This window comes from Phoca vitulina, unplaced genomic scaffold (assembly GCF_004348235.1).
Source record: "Phoca vitulina isolate PV1807 unplaced genomic scaffold, GSC_HSeal_1.0 scaffold91, whole genome shotgun sequence".
Classification (NCBI taxonomy): Eukaryota; Metazoa; Chordata; class Mammalia; order Carnivora; family Phocidae; genus Phoca; species Phoca vitulina.
The window spans coordinates 557340-577416 of NW_022589794.1; the positions used below are offsets into that span (position 1 = coordinate 557340).

General features: G+C 57.1%; 1 protein-coding gene across 3 annotated transcripts in view; it reads right to left on the reverse strand.

The window, feature by feature from the left end:
• Nucleotides 1–649: 649 nt before the first annotated feature.
• TMEM132D (transmembrane protein 132D) overlaps nucleotides 650–20077 on the reverse strand; it is a 547440-nt gene continuing 528012 nt past the window's right edge. For all 3 annotated transcript variants that reach the window (XM_032396310.1, XM_032396311.1, XM_032396309.1), the window contains exons 6-9: nucleotides 11135–11340; nucleotides 8731–9007; nucleotides 6143–6334; nucleotides 650–3340 (exon numbers count right to left, since the gene is read on the reverse strand). In XM_032396310.1, coding sequence (XP_032252201.1) covers nucleotides 2159–3340; nucleotides 6143–6334; nucleotides 8731–9007; nucleotides 11135–11340 — 1857 coding nt within the window. In that variant the 3' untranslated portion in view covers nucleotides 650–2158. The remainder of the gene's footprint in view (nucleotides 3341–6142; nucleotides 6335–8730; nucleotides 9008–11134; nucleotides 11341–20077) is intronic.

The following is a 20077-nucleotide window of genomic DNA, read 5'->3' on the forward strand; positions in this document are numbered from 1 at the left end:
GCGACATTACACCGCGTAAGAGTGTAATTGGATTGTGCTGGGATCCTTAAATCTGCATTTTCATTTACCAAAAGCCACAGCGTTTGGAGAGCCATCTGCACTTGATGCCAGCCCCTCGGAGGGGTCAGTGTGTAGAAAGACAAAGGACAGCCATAAAGCCGCTGAATGCAAACTTTATATTTACAGTCGGTAAGTGTATAAACATATATTACATTCTTACGATCTACAATACATTCTGCAGGGAGATGGATCTGTGAGTGGGCGGCGGCTGCCGCATTAAAGAGGACATCACGCGGGTACAGATGGAAAGAAATATCAGCAGGGCTACTGAAAGCAAAGGACTGTCATTGAGAAGGGGTGACAGTTTAATCGCCCCACCAGACACAGTGAGTCAACTTGGGGATGGGAGCAGGTGGCTTACGGCTGCTGGAATCCCAGGCTTAGAGCAAATGGGGAGCACCTCAGTTGGGGGAAGGGTAAGCTGGAGGAAGGGACACCCATGATCTAAGGAGAATTCAATTATATGCATTAAGGAGGGGGTGAGGGGAGAGGACGAGGAGGGAAGGAGGAGAAGAGAGGGAGGGAGGGAGAGACACAGAGTAAGAAGAGAAATAGGGTCAGGGAGACACAGAGACGGAGAGACACACAGAGAAAGAGAGGAAATGGAGAAAAGCATCGTGGAGCAGAGAGACAGAAAATGACAGAGGAGAGAACCCGCCCCCCCACCACGTGTCCTGCTTCTACGCGGCCCTCCTTACCAGGGATCCCGCCACCCTTCCCCACCTTGGCGGGAGCTCGAGCTGGGGCAGGAATCCACTCATCTCTCCCCCCACCTGCCTTCTTAGCGGCTTCCCATCCATCCGGGGATTTGGGAGACATTCAGAGTCATTCTGATTTCAAGCAACAAGGTTAAAGCTCTCAGGACAGACTGGGGTCTCCCTCTCTCCCTCAAGCTCGGGCACCTCCATCCCTCCATCGGTCCAAGCCCACATGGGGGGTGTGAGCAGGCTTCCTGCCCGGCCCCCCTGCGGCACAGCGGGCCCTGGTTTCCCCCGCCCGTGCACTCCACCTTGGTCCACATCCATCACTGCAGCTGTGGACGGGGCACCCGGTGTGGCCGTCCGCGGGGCCATCACAAAACGGCTCCCCCATCTTCCCAGAGGTGCAGGGTGATGAGTGTCCCTTGGTGTTGAATTCACCGTGAGAACCGCGAATCCTCAAAGACCCGCCTCTTCAAGGAAAGGACACGAGTGACATTCGCCTGGTGGGGCCACTGCAGAGTGTCACCTGGAGCGGACGCACCTGCCACGGGGGAATGCTGGAAAGGCCCCTGTGCCCACAAGTGAGCGAAGGCTCTTAGACAGCTGGTGGGGCAGAGGAGTGCACCTCTGAACACAGTGAACTTGCCCGAAAAAGCCTGGTTCCTTGAACCCGATCGACATTCTGTGCCCTGTATCCCTAGTTTACCAATAAAGGGACGCTCCGAATCCCCCAGAGGGCTTGCACCTTTGTTCTTGGCATCTGGTTACAAAGATATCCGTGGCCTATTTGCCCACGTGTGCCCCTTCAGTCCCCGTCAGCAACGCCTGGTCAGTCAACAGGCCGCGCCGGTCTTTGGGTGATGGCACCCCATGATGACGCCCCCCCCACGTGCTGCCCACGCTCTGGACGTGGCCCCTGGTCGCGCCCCGGCTCAGATGACTCACTGCCTCCCGTCGGTCCACTTGCACTCCACCCGAGTCTCAGGGTTCTTCCAGAGTCTGCAGTAGTGAGTTCTGGACCCACGTGGATTTCACCACACCCAAAGGGCTTTGATTCAAGAGAGAAAGAGAGTGATGGACAGAGCGGGGGGCTGTTCTTTCCTGGGACCCATCAGAAGCTCAGTGATTCAGAACTCGTTTTTCTTCCAAGTTTTACAAACCTTGCCATGCACAATCCGCCTCTTAACACTGGCCAAGACCCTGCGTTCCGGAACGTGTGCCTCGATCCCGACGTGGGGCCACCCCAGCCGAGCCGGCGCCGTCTGCTGGGGCTCTGCTGATAGGGGCCATCTTATCTTGTCCTGTCACTTCACTCCTTTCCCGGGGGCGCCCTTGCCACACGTCCCCAAGTTAAAGGCTGAGAGGTGAGTGAGAACCCGTGTCCGCGAGTGTCCGGCTTACACATCCTCACGTAACCTTTCCATGTAGCTGTGTGGCTGTCTGCTTTCCCCCGGGTCCAGATCCTGGCAGACCCAGCTCATGTCCTCACCGCTGGTCGATATGGAGTTCACGGTGGGGCATCCTTCATCCGAGGGGATGGTGGTGAAGGTGGTAAATTTCACTCTTTTCCTTTTTGAGGTAGGGGACGTCGGGGGCTCGATTCTCTGATCCTTCCCGTCCACAACGGTGGGGCCCGAACATTTGAACAGCTGTCCGTTGATGCTCTTCTGGGAGTTTGTGCTGAGCAGATACTTACTCTCTTCGAAATCCATGCCCCTGTCAATGGCAGTGATCTGCTCGTCCTGGCAGGATGCAAAGTTCATGTGGTTTTCCAGCAGTTCGGAGCGGTGGCTCAACCCGACCCAGTCGTGCGAGTGACTCAGACCTTCTTGCTCCTCCAGGGGAACCTGCTTGTGCCTGTATTTCAGCGCAAAGGCCACACAGTTTATTAGGAAGACCAAAATGGCCAGGCAGAAGACCCCCAACAGAGCGTACATCCCGATCTCCAAGTCACTCAGCCCTTTGGATGCCTGCATGAGGCCATTCTCATCCATTTCCCCGTTGCTTCTGGGCAGGTCCCCCCGGGTCGGGAAGCTGGTGAGGTCGATGGGGATGGTCTGCAGGTGGCTGTCATCATCTAGAAGGCTTCCTTGGCTCTTCTTTCTCTGGAAGGTTGACCTCTCTGTCGTGGACCCTCTTCCTTCCATGAGGCCCACGGAAGAACTGCTATAGTACTGGCCCCCCTGGATCCCCCATTCCTGCAAGGGTTTTTTGGGTCTTCTGTCACTGACGTTATTTTCTAGGTGAACTCCTGCCCCAGTGTGTCTGCTGTCACTGGTGTTGGGGTTCGCATCATTTTGGCCAAACTTAACTTTGATGTTGGCTGTCCCCACAGCCAGCACACTCTTCCGCTTGGATTTCTGGCACGATTCGCTGATGACCATTTCGACCTTTACCAGAGCACCCTGCCCTTCGGTTTCAGCAGCGATGATAGGCCACTTGAATTTGGGGTCTTGGTGGATGGAGACCACCTTTTCGTCCAGGGAGGTGGTCATCAAGGAGAAGTCTTTCCCGTCGTAGATATCCAACGGGGTGATGGAGCCATCACTGAACTGGACCCAGCAACTGATGGCCGCTTCCTGTTGAGTAAAATAAGTCAATAAGCATGGGCCCCAGAGCTCACGGAACACCAAGTCTTTGTACAGTAGACATTCGGTGGCAAAAATAATACAACAAGAACAAAAGAACGCCCTTTAAGCAGTGCAGAAACAAGAGGCCAGACGCACGAGGGTCATGGAAGAAAACCAATGCTTATGGAGGTGGGAAAGCAAAGAACACAAGCAAGGCCTTGATATGAGAATGAAGGGAAGCCCATGTTAAACACCCCATAAGAAGATCTGCTTTTCTCCCCGAGGCGTAGAAAGAAAGATGGAGTTTTTAGGGGTGCATAAATTGCATGTCAAAGGGTATTCCTGGTTAGTGGGATCATGTACGAGTGTCACACATTTCAAGGGAAAATATTTATGACATTATTTTTAAGCTGTTTTAATCCCGAGTCTCCCCTCATTACTCACATAAGGGATGAAAACCCCCCCTTATCCAGACAGGGACACCCAGAGGTACCACCAGCTTTGGTGGTGTTGGTCCTGCTGCGTCTGGGACCACGGGAGTAGGTTTGTATGAGTTTCCAGACACAATGTTGACTTGGAGACAGGGAGTTAAAACAGCCAGGGAGAGAGGCACTCTACGTGGACTGTGTCTGCCACCCTCTATCCCCTCAACCAGTCCGGGGAGACGGGGAGACCAAGGAATGGCCAGGGACAAGGTCTGCACACATCTCAATCTCTTGCCTTTTTGCTTTGTTGCTTTAGATCAACCCTCCTTGGGACCAGTTGGACCAGGCAGACCATAATAGAGGAGATACTCTCTGACTGAACGCGAGCCTTTAATTTCAGGGAAGAGGTCATTGTGCTCGACTGTGAACTGGCCCTCCCTTCCCCACATCTTGGAGAACCTGCTCCACCCCAAGCCCAGAAGGATGAATGGCCTGGAGAGGCACATGACCCACACACCCGGCCACGGCACCACAGCGGATTGGACCGGGGACAAGGGGGCAGGAGGTGGCCTTCAGAGCCGTTCATCTCCGCAGCCTGAGCCACTGAGTATCTCTCTCTCTCTCTCTTAAATTTGAAATAAGACAGATGGGATTGAAGCCTGAGCTGCAGGAAGATGAGTGGGGATTCACATAAAACTAGGGTGTGGAGCCCACCTCCGAGCCACCACAATGGATCAGAGATAAGCAAATGTCTGGGCCCAGCATTTATTACAGGGAAAGAAAAAGAAATACAGCAGAAGGAACGGCACAAGGGAGGGAGTGTGGGCGTGGGGAGACTGCCGATATCCTGCCTCTTCCGAGTTCCTACAGCTGGGGTCTGGGGGAGCCCCCGGTCCTGGTAATAGATCCCTCATGCTTCAAGCTTGCTTGAGTGGATTTCTCTTTCTGGCAACCGAAGAGCCCCTGAGCATGAGCGAAGCCGGTTTTACCCCGGTGCTGTCTGGTGTCTGGAGACTTCCTTCAGCTCCGCCACGAGACACGGCTATTGTTAGACAGCTACTAATTGCAGAACGCTGCCAAGACACAGCGCAAGAGCCCCTGGACGTGACATCAACTCACCAGGTTCTTCCAATCTGCCAGGAAATTGGAGCAGGGAACTCAAATGCCATTGGATTTCTTGAGACTGAAATGTCAGAGCCAAGTGCACGCAGGGACTAAGGGCCATCCAAACCAAGTACGGAGCCTACCGCAGGGGAGCATGCTCAGCTCTGCATGTCACAACTGGATTAGCTCTCTGGCCCTGTTCGAACTGTGTCTTATTGCTTCCTTAAGTCCTGACTAGAGGTCCCCTGATTTTATCACCGCATGAAGACAGAAAGCAGCCCCGGCTTATTTCTCCTTTGTTATCCGTGCCTTGCATCCTGGCTTATCCCGCCCTGAGGAAAAGAAGGTTTGTCTTTCGCAAGAATTCCTATCTGTTACTGGAATCATCCATGTTCAAGTGTTTTATAATCCAAGCCCCTGCACACAAAGACCATAGCAAAGGGGCAGAGGGATTAGCCAACACAGGACGAGGAGCTCGAGGGACAGGTGCAGGCTGGGAAAATGGGAGGGTTCTGCGCGTCCTGGGACAAGTCCGGCTCGGCTCAGAGCACGGTCACAGTCTCAGCGGTGCCAGGGGTGGGGCTGCCCAGGGGACACCTGCCAGGAAGGGTTCCCACCCAGAAGGGGAGCCGCCAGGAAACCCCCCACCTGGGCTGGAGGCCCTCGAGCAGCCCCGCAGGAGGACGGTCCCGCTTCACGAGGCGCAGAGAGAATCAACAGCCAGAGACTGCCGTCTCGTTGCTCAGCAAGGTTCGCCGAAGCCGCCGTGTTCCCTCTTAAAAAATAAAACTGACTCTCCTCTGATGAGGGAGGAGCACATAGAACATTTGCGAATGTCCTCTTTCCAGCGCCCGTCGGAAACCATCCCATCAACACACACACGCACAGCACAGGGGCAGCGCCCGCTGGTGTCTAGTTCAGGGAAAGGAGATGCGGACTCACATCGCCACGGGGTCCTCACTTCTGCCCTGAGCTCAGCCGCAAGCCTGGCGAGAGCGACGCCTCCAATCTCCCATCACCCCAGACCTGCTACCCCATTTTCCCTGCAGGGACTCCGCAGCGGGCTGGGGGCACCTCCCCAGAGGCCCCTCCGCCCCACCCGCGGCCATGGGGGCAGCGGAAGAGTGTGAGACAGCCCAGGTATGACCCGCCTGGTGCATGACCTCACCTGATGTGTGACCTCATCTGATGTGTGACCTCATCTGATGTGTGACCTCACCTGGTGTGTGTCCCACCTGGTGTGTGTCCCACCTGGTGCATGACCCTAGCCCCGCCTCCATACCTGTCTGGGCCTTTGCAGAAGCTCCTGAGCCGCTGCGGTGGCAAAGACAGCTCTGTTGCTCCCTGGGCTGAGCTGCAGGGAGAGTGACAGCCCTGTCACCAGCTGGACCCCGAGGTCTGTGATGGTCACCTTCTCATCCAGCACGGTGATGGTCTTTTCTGCCAAGATGGCGTCTGACAGAGGCGACAGGATCTGAAAGGCAGAACCAACATGGAAGGAAAAGCTTGCTGTGGCCCCAGAATTTCCTCCCATGGCATAAATGATGCTCGTAGAGACAGACGACTGAGCCAGAGTGAACAGAAACGGGTCTTTCCCACTGATGTCTTCTTCCAAAAGGCGTATCTCGCGTGATGGGGGGGATCTGACGCCCCCCCACTACACAGAGAGACCCCAGAACCCACCAGGTGCCCCCGCAGTCCTCCCGAGGAGGAACTGGCTTTGCCATTCACTGGGTGCCAGCTTCATGGGGCTTGCGCTGCACAATCATTTTCTAGTACACGTGCATGTGCATCATATAATCGGTTTAAGAAACTTCACAGCAGCAAGGAAAAACTGATTTTGATGTGCTAGTTACGTATTTATGTGCTTCTTTCTTACACACGTGTGTGACTGAGAGGAGACTGTTGGCCCACGTGTCACCTGAGTCATCCCGTGTGTCATGACAGCTCACACTCCATACCTCGGGCAACATGGAGCGTTTGGGAGATCAGCTCGCATCCCCGGTAAACAGAGCTCTGAGTCTCCACCACCGGAGCTGACACCCCAGAGTCTCATTTCTCCTGCGGACACCGCGGTCCCGGGGAAACGAAGCTTATGCCCCATTTAGACCCTGCAGAGGAGGTCCTGCTTTTGTGGAACCCCTTGTCCCGCTCACCCCTCACTCAAGTTTGAAGAGTTAACTTTGCTCCCCGTGAACCCTCAGCCTCAACCCTGGATGACACGGCTTCCAGCTTCCTTTAACCCACGTTCCTGACACGCTTCTCTCTGCGAGGTGGTGCTGATATTTATGAAGACATATGTTGAGATGGCAGTTTTCCCAGGACCCCTGAAATTTGTGTATCGAGCTCCATAATTCTATCCAAATACCACCTTCGGTCTCTAGGTCTGGTTTGGACAATTTGAACGGCCACGAGTGTGAGTTACGAGTCCCCCAGAGGAAGTGGACAGCGAATTTATAGCTCAGGAGGACTCAGTGGGAATAAAGAAAAGGGTCTCAGGACTCTCTGCCCCACCAGGACAGTGTCTGTGTTGAATGCATGGGAAGCCGGCCCACGTCCCCGGCCGGAAGCCCTGACTTGTGCCACGGTCCTGGTGCTTGCACCACCACATGGGGCAGTGGTTAATACCACCGCTCCTGGTTCCAGTCTCCAGGTGTCAGTTTAGCCTGTGGACAGGTGGTAGGAACTTAGCTCTTTGGTTTAGGTCTTTCAACTAAAAGTCAATCACGGAGGTTTCGAGCTCCTGTCTAGGGGGCAGATAGGTTCTGTTTGACGTAAATGAAACTTTAAAATGGAATTAATGGCCACCCTCAAAAAAAAATCAGAGGATTTCATACAAAAAGATTTCTCACTTTTCTGGAAAAGTTGCAACATCTGGCCGTGCTAGATTTGCATTTCCTTTGGCAGCCCTGCCCTCGCCACACTCCTCACCGGCCCCTATCGTGTTCCCAGCACTCAGGGCCCAAGTGAGCAGCTGTCTTTCAGCTCATGCCCAGGCAGCTTTGCTCACTGTCACCTTCTCCAGTCTTCGAGATCATTGGAGCAAGTGACCCCTGGGTCCCTTCAAACCTGTCTATTTGCCTCCTTGAGTAAAATGATCTCTTTTAAATACCAGCCAATTTTCCAGAGCGATATGCTTTAAATCTTGCATAATCAATACTTTCACTGACAAGGTTCCTCACGCACAGCTGTGTCAGAAACCCCACTGACAGGCTAGTAGCCCGACTGGGGGCACCTGCTGAACCATCATATTGTTCTCAGACGGGAGGTAGACCACTAAACCCAGGGGACCTCCCGGGACAGCGTCTCGGGGGAGTGTTTGTTCCAAACCCCATGTTGCATCCTGGTCCTGCCCCATCCGTTCCTGGCTGCAGGTGCCCCCAAGACCGTGAGGGGCATAACTTTGTTCCTCTCCTCGGCTCGTTTCTGAGACGCCCTAGTTTTCACTGGGCCTGGGGTGGGACTTGAGGCAGCATGGCATCACGGCGGGATGGAACGCTGTGACACAGGATGATGGTCAGTGGGGTGGAGGGCTCAGCGAGAAGTGCCGGCCATGCCCATGCCCACGGCTCCCATGAGGCCAGCTCACGCCCACAGCCTTCTCCCCACGATGGTAACACCCAGCATGGTGTAGAGACAGTGTACTGGGGTTTCAAACATGACCCACCCAGAGGAGCCACCCAGTGTTTGTCAAATGCAAGCAGTAAGTGAGAACTTCAAGACTCTTGTCACCTCCTTACACTACTTACATTATTTAGGTGACACTTTGGTTCACTCTAGAAATAGATGTCCTAAGTAATGACAAACAATTCTCATCTGGGCAGAGAAGAGGCAGGGACACAGACGGTACTTGCGCTGGGGGCTGCTCACCTGAATGGTGGTCATCCCAAGCTCCTGGCCGATCAGGACTTGTCCCCCCTGTAGCTTGGCGATGCGGGGCTCCTCCACCTGCATGAAGTCATTCACCAGCTCCGTGATGTCCACCTGCCAGTCTGAGCCCAGCAAGTGGGCCAGGTGTCCGCCCCGGTCCGCCGCCTCGGCCACAAACTGAGTCAAGACCCGCACCATGGCGTGCTGGTACTGGAGCGTGCAGCCGCGACCCGCCCTCCTGTCGTCGTCCTCCTCTTCCTCGCTGTCCCGAGCCGGCCTGTCAAACGGTCAGGTCAGGTTAGCGGAGACTGACTTGGGCCAACGGCAGGGGCTGCAACGGGGAGCGGGCAGTGAGCCCAGCCTGGCGGGGCTCAGACGGAACACAGGTGACACCCCGAATGCCCGACCGTCAGAAGGGGCTGGTGCGGTCAGCAGAGATCCGAGGCGTCCCCAGTGAGCCCCACCTCCCGGAACGCACTGCGCAGAATCCCCTCCCTTTGAGTGCGAGCTGCTCCTAGTAACCTCCTTACAGTGGAAGATTATAGCCAAAGTTAGGGGATGTCACTTCCAGCATTCGGCTTTAAAAGAGACTGTGCCATCTGTCTTGCTTGGTAGTCTTTCCTTGGTTCTTCTCTTGCTTGCTCTGAGGAAGGAAGCTGCACGTTGTGAGCAGCCCTGTGGGGCCAGCCACATGCCAGAGCAGGGGCCAGCGAGGAGCCGGGAGCCGCCGTTCCACGGCCCGGGAGGAACCGCGGCTGCCGACCACCACGTGGGCTGGGAGGCAGGGCCCTCCGCACCCCGAGCTCCGGCCAACACCCCGACTGCCGTCTGTGAGAGACCCCGCTAAGCCAAGCCTGCATTCCTGATCCGGAGACACTGTGAGATCATACGCCTCTGCTTCAAGCCCTGAGGCTTGGGGACTCGTCATCAAACTGTGCAGCATGGGTAACTCACCTGATAGGGCTGTGGGTGACCGCAATAGCCCCATAAACCAGCACACAAGGGGTGCGTATCGCACTCAAGGTAACGTGACAGTAAGCACAGAAAGGACCGGGATGGTTTGGCTCGGGGACAGATGTCGGCTGCCCCGCTCAGGTCTGATGCCTCCACCCAGCCACCTCTTCCTGGCGCAGCGTGGTCTCCATCCGAGCATCAGCCCGGGTCTGTGGCTGGATCTGAGCTGGACAGCGTGACACTGAGATGTGCCACGATCACACTCAGCCAGTCCTCCGGCACGTCCTCCCAGCGGCTGCCCGCCTCGCAGCATCAACAACCTCTCCTAACCCCACCCCGCCAGCTCAGTGGCACAGACCCCGCGGCCAGGGAGAGGGTCCCGCCAGCTCAGTGGCACGGACCCCGCGGCCAGGGAGAGGGTCCCGCCAGCTCAGCGGCACGGACCCCGCGGCCAGGGAGAGGGTCCCGCCAGCTCAGCGGCACGGACACTGTGGCCAAGCAGAGGGTCACTGCTGAAACAGTCTTCCAGCCTGCATTCTCGAAGCTGTCCCCTCCCCCAGGGCACAGGGACTAACTGGGGTGGAGATCGAAGGGCAGAAACAGAAAGGGCATCCCTCAGAGGACACCACCTGTCCTCCCTGCTGAGCACAGACCCCTGGAGTGCTCCCTTCTCTAATTCCGCGTATGCTCACTCTCACCTTTCTGCAGGTGGCTGGCGTGCCGGTCCTTGGTCACGGGTTTCTCTGAGACGACAGAGTCTCTGAACAAAGAGCCTGACCTCTTGCTACTCTCCTGGTACCTGGTGAGCCATGTGGATAAAGGATACCTGTCCCTCTAACAGACGCCTCAGGGTAAAGGACCAGGCACAGGGGGTCAGGCTTCTGACTTCATCTCCCCGAGACCCAGCAGTCTCAGAGCTTCTGGGCTGGGAGCACCGAGAGGCTGCCCAGGTCAGCCAGAGTCTGCTCCCAGGTCTCTCTGGGGGACCTCTGTCGTTTGTGCCTTCCCAGAATCAACTGGCCCCTTCTGGTATCAACCCATCGGTTCAGGCGGGGTTGACCTCTTCCAGGTGCTCTGATTCCAGGCAGGGGTTTGTGCTGAAGGCTCACCGGACAGACCGTGCGCTCTATGTCCTCGCTACAGTACTGCGCCGGGGACGGGCACACAGCCCGAGTGAGGCTAACGTAACTCCAAGACCTCTGCTGGAACCACTGGGAAGGAGAGGATGCACTTCCTGCGAATCTGGAACTGCAGGAGAAAAGCCTGGTGGAGGACGAGGCCAACACATGGCAAACCAGCCCGCCAGGTGGGGACAGAGTCCATCCTGAGGGTGCCGTTTGAATCCCTGGATCCAGTCATGCCTGAAATCAGCTACCCTGCAAGTGTCTGTTTTTAGTGGAAGCATATTTGACTCGGGTCTCTGAGAGGGAGTCATGACTAGCACACCCACCTTTTATTGGAGACAATGGGCACCCGCCAGCCCTTGATCTGGTTGAGCTCGGTGTCCGAGATCTCAATCTGCAGCGGGAGCCGGGGCACCCACACGGTCATCTCCAAGGAGCTGCTCAGGTGCTGGTAGGTGAAGTTCACCACCACATCCACCTTGCCTTTCATTTCCTTCCCATTGACGAAGACGTAGTCACATCTGTCAGACACCTGGGAAGGGGAGGAGGCAGTGAGATCTTACTGTACCCCAGCACCGCGGAAACAGCCGAGAAGGTGGAGGCGGTGAGGCGAAGTACCCTCGCTCTTTGAGGCATGAGCCCTGCAGTGGATGCTGCTCTCTGCTTTCGGCTGCAGCAGATGCTGTGGGGGTCTGACCACTTCTCCCAGGACCCCTTCTTCCAGTCTGCATGCAGACCGCCCCCCCCCCCAGGCACCACTGACCTCCCCTGCTGCACCTCTGGCAGACGGCCCTGAGGTGTCAGGAGCCATGCCCTCAGCCATGGTGCTGTGTGCTGCCCACCCGCCCCGTGGCCTGCTGACCTCTGGTTTTCCTGGAGGAGGGACACTGTGTGCACAGCCACCACCCCGAGGGCCTCCTGCGGGCAGACCAGCTAGTTTCACGAAAACTACCCTGCTCGGTTCCCCTCATCTGTGCGTCCTGTGTTCTTTTGCTCCCATGTGGATTTCTGCAGAGAACATCCCACCTCAGTTGTGGGGGTGGATGTGACCCATACTCTTCATGGTTCCTTACTGAGTCCCATGGGATTTCTCCCCACTTGCCCAGCAGGGGCGCTACCCCCTGCTGGTGTCTCTTCCTTCCCTGCTTCCTGTCCTGCTCCCTCTCCCTCACTCTGCCTCCTGGAGCCCCTCCCCTGTTAAGTCTGTGTCCCAGGCTCTGCGCCCCAGACAGGCAGACACGGGCACATGTGAGCTCATGCCGTCCACCGGGCAGCCCGAGACCAGGCTCTCCCCCAGGAAGGGGCAGAGCCACGGTCGGGCGCTGGGGTGCAGCTCTGCGGTCCACGTTCTCAGCTCCTGCCCGTACAAGACTGCTCCTCTCTGCTGGCGTCTGAGAGAAGAACCAAGACCTCTTGTCTTTGTTTTCCAGCAATCCGGGGGCCTTCCTTCTCTCCTGAACCAGACCTGGGTATGTGTGCTAGGCTGATTCATGGCCCCAAAGATGTCAGGCCCCAAGTCTCTGGAACCTGTCAGTGTGACCTTTTTCAGCAAAAGGGACTTTGCAGATGGGGTTCAGTTAAGGATGTTGAGCTGAGCAGATTATCGGGGGTTGTCTGGGTGGGCCCCCAGGGTCATCTGAGCACCCTCACAAGAGGGAAGTGGAAGGAGATTGGTGGCTGCAGCAGAGGAAGGCCAGCCAAGCGGGATGCCACGCTGTGGGCTCTGGCAATGCAGAACAGGACGAAGGCACCTCCAGAAGCTCGATAAAGCAAGGACATGCCTCCCCCTGGAGCCTCGGGAGGGAGCGCAGCCTGCGCACCTCGGGTCCTCGGGCTGCCCAAACTGCTTCCCGACACCTGCCCTCCAGAACGTGCTGTGTGGAGCCCAGGCGTGTGCTGTTGTGCTGCGGCGGGCCTCGGACACGGACACAAGCCCGAAGTGAGCGTGGAGGGAGCACCTGCGTTGACTGAGCGCTTACCACGTGCCCGGACCAGCAGCTGAGCGCGGCTCACGTGGTCTCAGCACACAAAAGCACACAGAAGGCAGGGGGTTTGTCCCGGGTTCACGGACGGTCAGCCTGAGGCCCCAAGACGTTCGGTAAAGCTTCCCGGGGACACACAGCTGGAAACGCAAGGCCCAGACCCCAGGCCAGGCCACCCCGGCTGTCTCCTCCTGCAGGTGCAGCATCCCTGCCTGAATGGTCTCGCGGGCTGGATCCGTAAAGGACGCACACCTCCCCCCAGCACTTGGAGGGGCGTGAAGAAAGCAAAGCAGGAATTATCACGTTGTTCCCACATCATAAAAAGCATTTCCAACGAAGGCCCCTTTCATCTCCGCGGTTAGGCAGCCGGGATACAAAACACACAAAGAGGCGCCGAGAGGTTCGGCATCCGGGGATGATCAGGCATGACTCTGGAGAGAAACGTGGACCCAGGCCCACTGATGAGTCAGAGGAGGTTGTCATCCTAAATATCTGCCAATAGCAAAAGTACTTAAGTCTGATGGAAAGGCCGAATGGAACGGCTCGGGCGGCTTTGTCGCCATTGGGGCCCGGCCACAACGCTCCTTGCCGTGGGCCTGCAATCTCAGGCTTTTTCTCTTTCAAGGCTTCCAGCAAATCAGGCTGATTGTCACAGATGAGCTGACTGGAGGAGGGAGGGGGAGGAGGAGGAGGGGGAGGGAGGTGGGGCTTGTAAGACCAGTTTTCAGGGCCATGGGCTGTTTCAGGGATGTAACTTTCTGGCCTCTGGGTGGAGGAGGTGTTCTAGGAGAAGAAGGTGGGAGAGCGTCTTAGGCGTGCCTGCCCCCCCGGGCCCCCCCGTGGAACACAGAGCAGAGCAGGCACTGGGCTAGATTATGAATACAGAGCTAAGTCTTCATGTTGTGTTACATTTTGCTTTGCTTTGAAGCTCAGTGTTTATTCCTCAAAGCAAAAAGAAAAAGGGGGACCGAGACACTGCTAAAGGGGGAGGGAAGGCAGGACTTCACAGCTAAGCAGTGTGCTCTGAGGAGCAGGTAGAGCCTGGCACCTGGGGCGGGAACTGCAATATTGGGGCTGAGGGCAGGGCACTGAGGTGGAGGTATGCACGTGTGTGCACGCATGTCCGTGTGCATGTGTGGTATGTGCACGTGTGTGCACATGTGTGGGCGCACGGGTTTGCATGCATGTGTGCGTGTGTGGGTGCACGCATGTGCACGTATGTCCGTGTGCGTGTGTGGTATGTGCACGTATGTGCACATGTGCGGGTGCACGTATGTGCACGTTCACGTGTGCAGTGTATTGTGCACGCGTGTGCACGTGTGAGCACGTGGGTGCATGGCCATGCACATGTGCGTGCACGCGTGTGCATGTGTGGGTCTACGTATGCATGTGTTTGTGTGCATGCGTGTGCGAGCATGAAGTGTTCACAACAAGTAATAAAAGCACAAACTGTATCTGACTGCAGGGTCTGTGAATCTCCACCCCTACACTTCTCTGGGTTTCCACGCACGGCCGGAGTCTGCACGTGGCAGGGAGCACGACGGCTTGCCAGCAGCATCTGGCCCTAGTTCGGGTGCACAGTGGGACTGTCCTAGCTCATGTGTTGTTGGACAGGGAGGGGACCATCTTGACAACAAGTTGTGAGCTGGAGCCACGTGTCACCTCCTCGTGGGAACACTTCATTTCCCAAGAGGGACCTTCCAGGGCTCCCCATCCCTCTCCGTGGTGCTGACAGTGCTGGGAGCCCAGCAGCCCGCGCCCCTGGGCTCAGGGCGCCCCCCCAAGCCGCAGAGACAGGTGGCAGGTGGCCCGGGTGGCAAGCTCAGCTGTCTCGTGTGAAGTCACTGATAACCCCAGGTTACGTTCCTTCATGTCAGCCAAGCTATCCCCACCCGGTCACATGCACAGACACGTCCTGATGCCTGCATTAGTAGAGAAAGAATGCACCAAATCCACAGATTTCGTGGGCTGCAGCAGAGTGAATGAGACATGTGAAGGCAGATGAAATAATGAGGGCGGTACTAGGAAGATCCTAATTCCTGAAACACAAAATGAGCCAGGAATGTAACTGGGGTCTGCCCTGGGGGCCAGAGGTCTTGGTTATAAGCAAGCATCTTTCCATAATGCCCAACTTAGGGGACCCCCTTCCCCAGCACTCCCTCAAGCTAATGGCTTTCTAATGATGGAAACGGTGTGCAAAGGAAGCAAATGAAAATCAGGGAGGAATGACCTGCGGCCTTGCAAGCATCACCTTGGAGGAAGCTTTGGGGAGGTTGCAGGGGATCCGAGGAGAGAAGGAGATCCCACACAGGAAGGACTCTGGCGGTGAATGAAAGGGGGTGTCCTGAGCCTCTGTGCTGGGGAGTTGGGGGGCATGACACCTGCCTGGGCATCCCAATGCTCATAATCGCATGGTTTTGGGACCCAGCACCACTGGGCCCTGCTTGTTGCCATTTTCACAGGGGGAGGAGACTTCAGCCTGGGGGTGTCAGAGATCTTTCTCTGCCTATGACTCAGCTCAGGCTGCAAGTCGGGGGGCTGATGCCCTGCTGGCTCTCCCCGTCCCGTCCCTCATTGCTTCCGAGTGCAGTCCAGCCTGTCTGCAGGAAGCAGAAAGGCGGGGGACGGGGGTGTGGTGTGAGAGAGGGAGGGAAATTCACATGGCAGATGACATTCAGTTAAAGATTTTGAGATGAGATTGTCCTGGATTTGGGGGCAGATTGCAAATGTAATCGGCGTCTTGTAAGGGAGATGCAGAGGGAGACCTGGCAGGCAGAGGAGGAGCAGGCCACGCGGAAGTGAGGCTGATGTGCAGGGATGTGGCCACACAGGCGGGAGGGCCGGTTGTCAGCAGCCCCTCCAAGGGGCAGGAGCAGCTCCTCCCTGGGGCCCCTGAGGGGAATCACTCGGGCTTCTGGCCTCCAGAACCGTAAGGAAAGCATTCCTGTTGCTTTAGGGCAGCAAGCTCATGGTCATTTGTCACAGCGGCCACCAGAGACGAGCCCGCCACCCGGGTGCAGCTCTCCCTGCTATGTCCCCCGATTACAGGCCTGAGCTCTGGCGCGTTCCTCACTGAGCCTCCCGCATGAGGCACCGGCCCACGCTCGGTCCAGGCAACCTCACCGCAAGGCTGGGCCCACCCTGAGTTGGGGAGACACCCGCCAGGTCCCCCAGAGCCCACCTGGGTCCACCCACATCCCGTGGTCCCCACAACAGCCAGATGGGCGGGATTTGTCCCATCCCCGGGCCCCCATCTTCCCCTCCCTCTCCCTGACTGTCGCCAGATGAATGGACACACCGATCAGTCCAGGTGAGTGGACAAGACCTGCCCGTTCCTTCTGAACAACCCTGCACGGTGCTGAAGGTGTGAGGGAACCCTGTGGGGGGACTCGCCCCTCTTTCAGACTCCGCTTCCAGCCAGCCGCGCTGTGCCGCCGAGAGGATATCGTCAACAACACCGACTCCGCTGTGCACAACCCATCACTTGTGTGAATTTAATGCCACTCCTCTTTTCTGTTTGCATGCGGTAAGATTTCAAATCTTATTTAAATATCATCAACGTTCATGGTAAAATTTATGTTCTTCTGATGTTTTCTCTTTCCTTTTTTCCCCCCGAGAGCTAGACGTAAGGATGCTAAAATTCTACCCCTCCACCCAGATTTGGCAAAAGTAAACAGCCTACAGGGATATTTGCATCCAATTCTCAAGCTAGGTATTACGTGTTTGAGATTAGTCTCTATCCTGGACAAAAATCATACCATTAATAATAGTGGTAGCAACGGACACAGTGTCTAATGTTTGCTGAGTGTTTGTTATACACAAGGAAGCACCTACGCTGAGCATCTAATACCTAATTCCACGCAATCCTCCACATACGTCTGTTGGGTAGGTACTACTGTCCCATGTTCCAGAGGAGAAACTGAGGCACAGTGTCCCATAGCCACGAGGGACGTGTTCCACTGGGCTAACGGATCAGAACACAACTTTACCTAGCTTGCCAGGCGAGGCTAATTTATCAGGAGGCAACCGACCTCATTGGCGTCTGTTAACGCGAAGGAGACAGGCTTCCACCAAGGGACAAGCAAGTGTCCAGTGAGCACACGGAGGACGAAGAGCCGTGGCGGTCAGCGCGCAGAGGGAGTGAGCTGACTGCGCATCGGATGGCCCTGAGAGGGGCTCACCTGCGTGCCCCCACGTCCCTCTGTGGAAGCCGTGGCTCCCAGGACCTCAGGATGGGGCTAAATTTGCAGACAGGGCCTCCAGAGAGGTGCTGATGTGAAGATGTGGCCTTTCGTCAGGAGCAGGACACGCAGAGGCCCAGGGGTGCTCCCACGCAGAGGGAAGACCATGTGTGGGCACAGGGAGGAGGCGGCTGTCCCCAAGGACAGCGGCCTCAGGAGAAAGCCGGCCCCTGACCTTGCACTTCCAGCCCCAGAATCGTAGGAAAATCAACGTCTGCCGTGTAAGCTCCCCGCCGACCCCGCGGCCCGAGCAGATCCCTAGAGCCTGTTTCCCACCGCGGGAGGAGATGGTCTGCGTGCAGGGGCTGTGCGGCGCCCAGTGGGGCTTCACGCGGCGGCGGTGAGAGTGGGCGCCCAGGACGGGCTCCCTCCCAGGGCTTCCATGCAGGGACTTGTGATCCCCGACAGGCACGCAGCCTCGGCCTCGGGGAGCCCATCCCGACCAACTGGCATGGTAGGGAAGACCGGTCTCAGATCCACAGCATCCTCGGTGCCTGGAACAGTGCCTGGCGTCCAGTGGGCGTGCCACAAAGAGTCGCTGAACGAACAGAGGTGAGAACCACTTTGCACCAAGTCCTGAGGTTGCCTCCAGTATGGCACCAAATTTCCTAAGCCCGCCGTTCCAACCTGTCAGCCATCGTACCCGCATCGTTCAACAAATATTCTGCGACGCTCCCTTTACAATCCTGAAATGGGATTCACAGATAACGGAACCCACCTACAAGACATTTTATTACAATTAATATCCCTAACCGGATATAAAGGAAACGTGAATTTATAACGGAATGATGCATATTTCAAAGGGCAGCTTCTTGGGCATGACTCACCAGGACACGCAGTGAAGCCCCCCTCCCCACCCACAAAAGGCAGAGGCTCCCAGGGTGCGGGCACAGAGGGGCAGCCGCTGCGGCTCAGCGTGGTGCCCGGTGAGGAGACTTCCCCAGGTGGGGGACAGCTCCTGGTAAAGTCACCAACAAACAAAGTATTCCTTCCATTTACCCTGCGTTGGCAATCCTGAAAAATCCGGTGTTCTGTGTATTAAGCTATGGTCCTCATAAGGGCACCTGTTCCCTAGAGGGACATTTAAGTATTGTGAGGGATGCGGGACACTTTTTTACAGCGTGGGACTGTGGGGGACACCACACTAGGACATTCAGCACCTCTAGACTTTTGCCCACGGAGCGCACAAGAACATCGCAGGACTCCCACACTTTGGCCGACCCCCCCCCAGCAGGCATGTCCCTGTGGCCATCCATGGCTCTCGACTGGACATTTTATCCTTAGACTGGCCCCTGCTGGGTCCTCAGGGGGCACTCGGTGGGCACGATGCATCAGCCTCTGCTGCCCGGGTCCCAGCGCCCCCAGGGGAGGACACAGGCTGACGTGCACGGGAGGAGAACCATCTGCTTGCTGTTTGCTCGCGGGCAGACGAGCCGACAAGGGTGAAGTGTCTTCACACAGACTCGGGGGGCGGCTGGCCGGGCTTCTGCTTTGCGGCAGGGAAAGGAGGAAGCAGCAGCTTCTGGGAGCTGCAGAGACACCCCACATTGCTCTTCCATGCGGCGAGTGTGAGCCTTCCTATTAATGGCTCTCCTCCCCTCATCAGTCCCCTTCCCGACCTGCTGTCCCTGCGCGTGTGATCAGCATACACCAGCCACAGTCAAGAGGCATGCCCGCCCTCCTCTGAGCTGGCCACTCCGGCAGCCACGGGACGTGCCCGCCCTCCTCTGAGCTGGCCACTCCGGCGGCCACGACACGTGGCCGGGGCCGGCGCCTGTGCAGGGTGTCCTGCTGCTGGAGGACTCCCGGGGCTTGAGCCAGACCCCTGCTGCAGCTGCTCCTCAGAGAGAAGGAGAGGGTGGAGGCGTCCGTGCGCAGGGCACGCTTCCACCAGAGTCCTGCAGTGCACAACCTGTCCAACCACACACCGCGATTCTGGAAGACAGCTCTTGACTTTGTAACATGGAAAACAACACTAAATCATCACATCACCAGCCCCGTTGCCAAAAGCATCATGGGCTCGTCTTACTCAGTCCCTTTCCTGGCGATGAGCCTTCCCTCCCGGGCCAAGTGTGCTGGGCATCCCCTCCGCCATCATTCCGGCAGCTGCAAAGCACGGGCTGTTCTGGGGCTTCTGTCTCAGGCTGTCCCAGTCAGGATTCACTGGCAGTGGGAGTGCCCACTCTTACTCTTGACCGTCTGCCCGTCTGCCCCGCCTCCCTCCTTCCACCGAGGTCCCCTCTGCAAGTCACCGAACAGGAGGGCTCCCTTAGATGCCTGTGCCGTTCTCCCCACTTGTAGGGAAGGAAATCCCAGGAACATTCCACAGATGGCAGCCGGACAGACAGGTGCAGAGCAGGAGCTCCGACCCTGGCTCCACATTTTACTGACCTGATGCTGTGATCTGCTTACCTCACCTGTATGCGCCCCACCTGGATGCTCCCTCACCTGTGTGCTCCCCACCTGTGTGCTCCCCACCTGTGTGCTCCCTCACCTGTATGCTCCCCACCTGTGTGCTCCCCACCTGTGTGCTCCCCACCTGTGTCCTCCCCACCTGTGTGCTCCCTCACCTGTATGCTCCCCACCTGTGTGCTCCCCACCTGTGTGCTCCCCACTTGCAAAATGTGAGTGGTAGTCTAGGGCTCCCCTCAGGGAGATGTAGGACTAAATGGTGGAGCATGGGGCGCAGGTCCCAGCATGTAGTAGAACAATACACTTAGTTGACAGTATGGAAACTCCTCTGCTCATCACCCACAAAACCCACAAGCACCTGCCAGGGCTTCCGTGTTTCCCCACGGGGAGGCAGCTATCTCTTAAGTCCTGAGTCTAGCCTAAGTCCACACCGCTGCAGGATGGACCCATCCCCCCGTTTCTCCCCAAGCAAAGGCCATCAGCTCTCGGAGGGCCATGCTCCTGCCCCAAGGAAACCCCCGATCCTGGCAGGCGGGCCTGAGCCAAGCTGCTTATCTCATTTCCCAACCTGGTCTTGGCAGCACTACTGGGCCTGGGGAGATGGCTCAGATCTGAAACCTTTGGACGGCCTGCT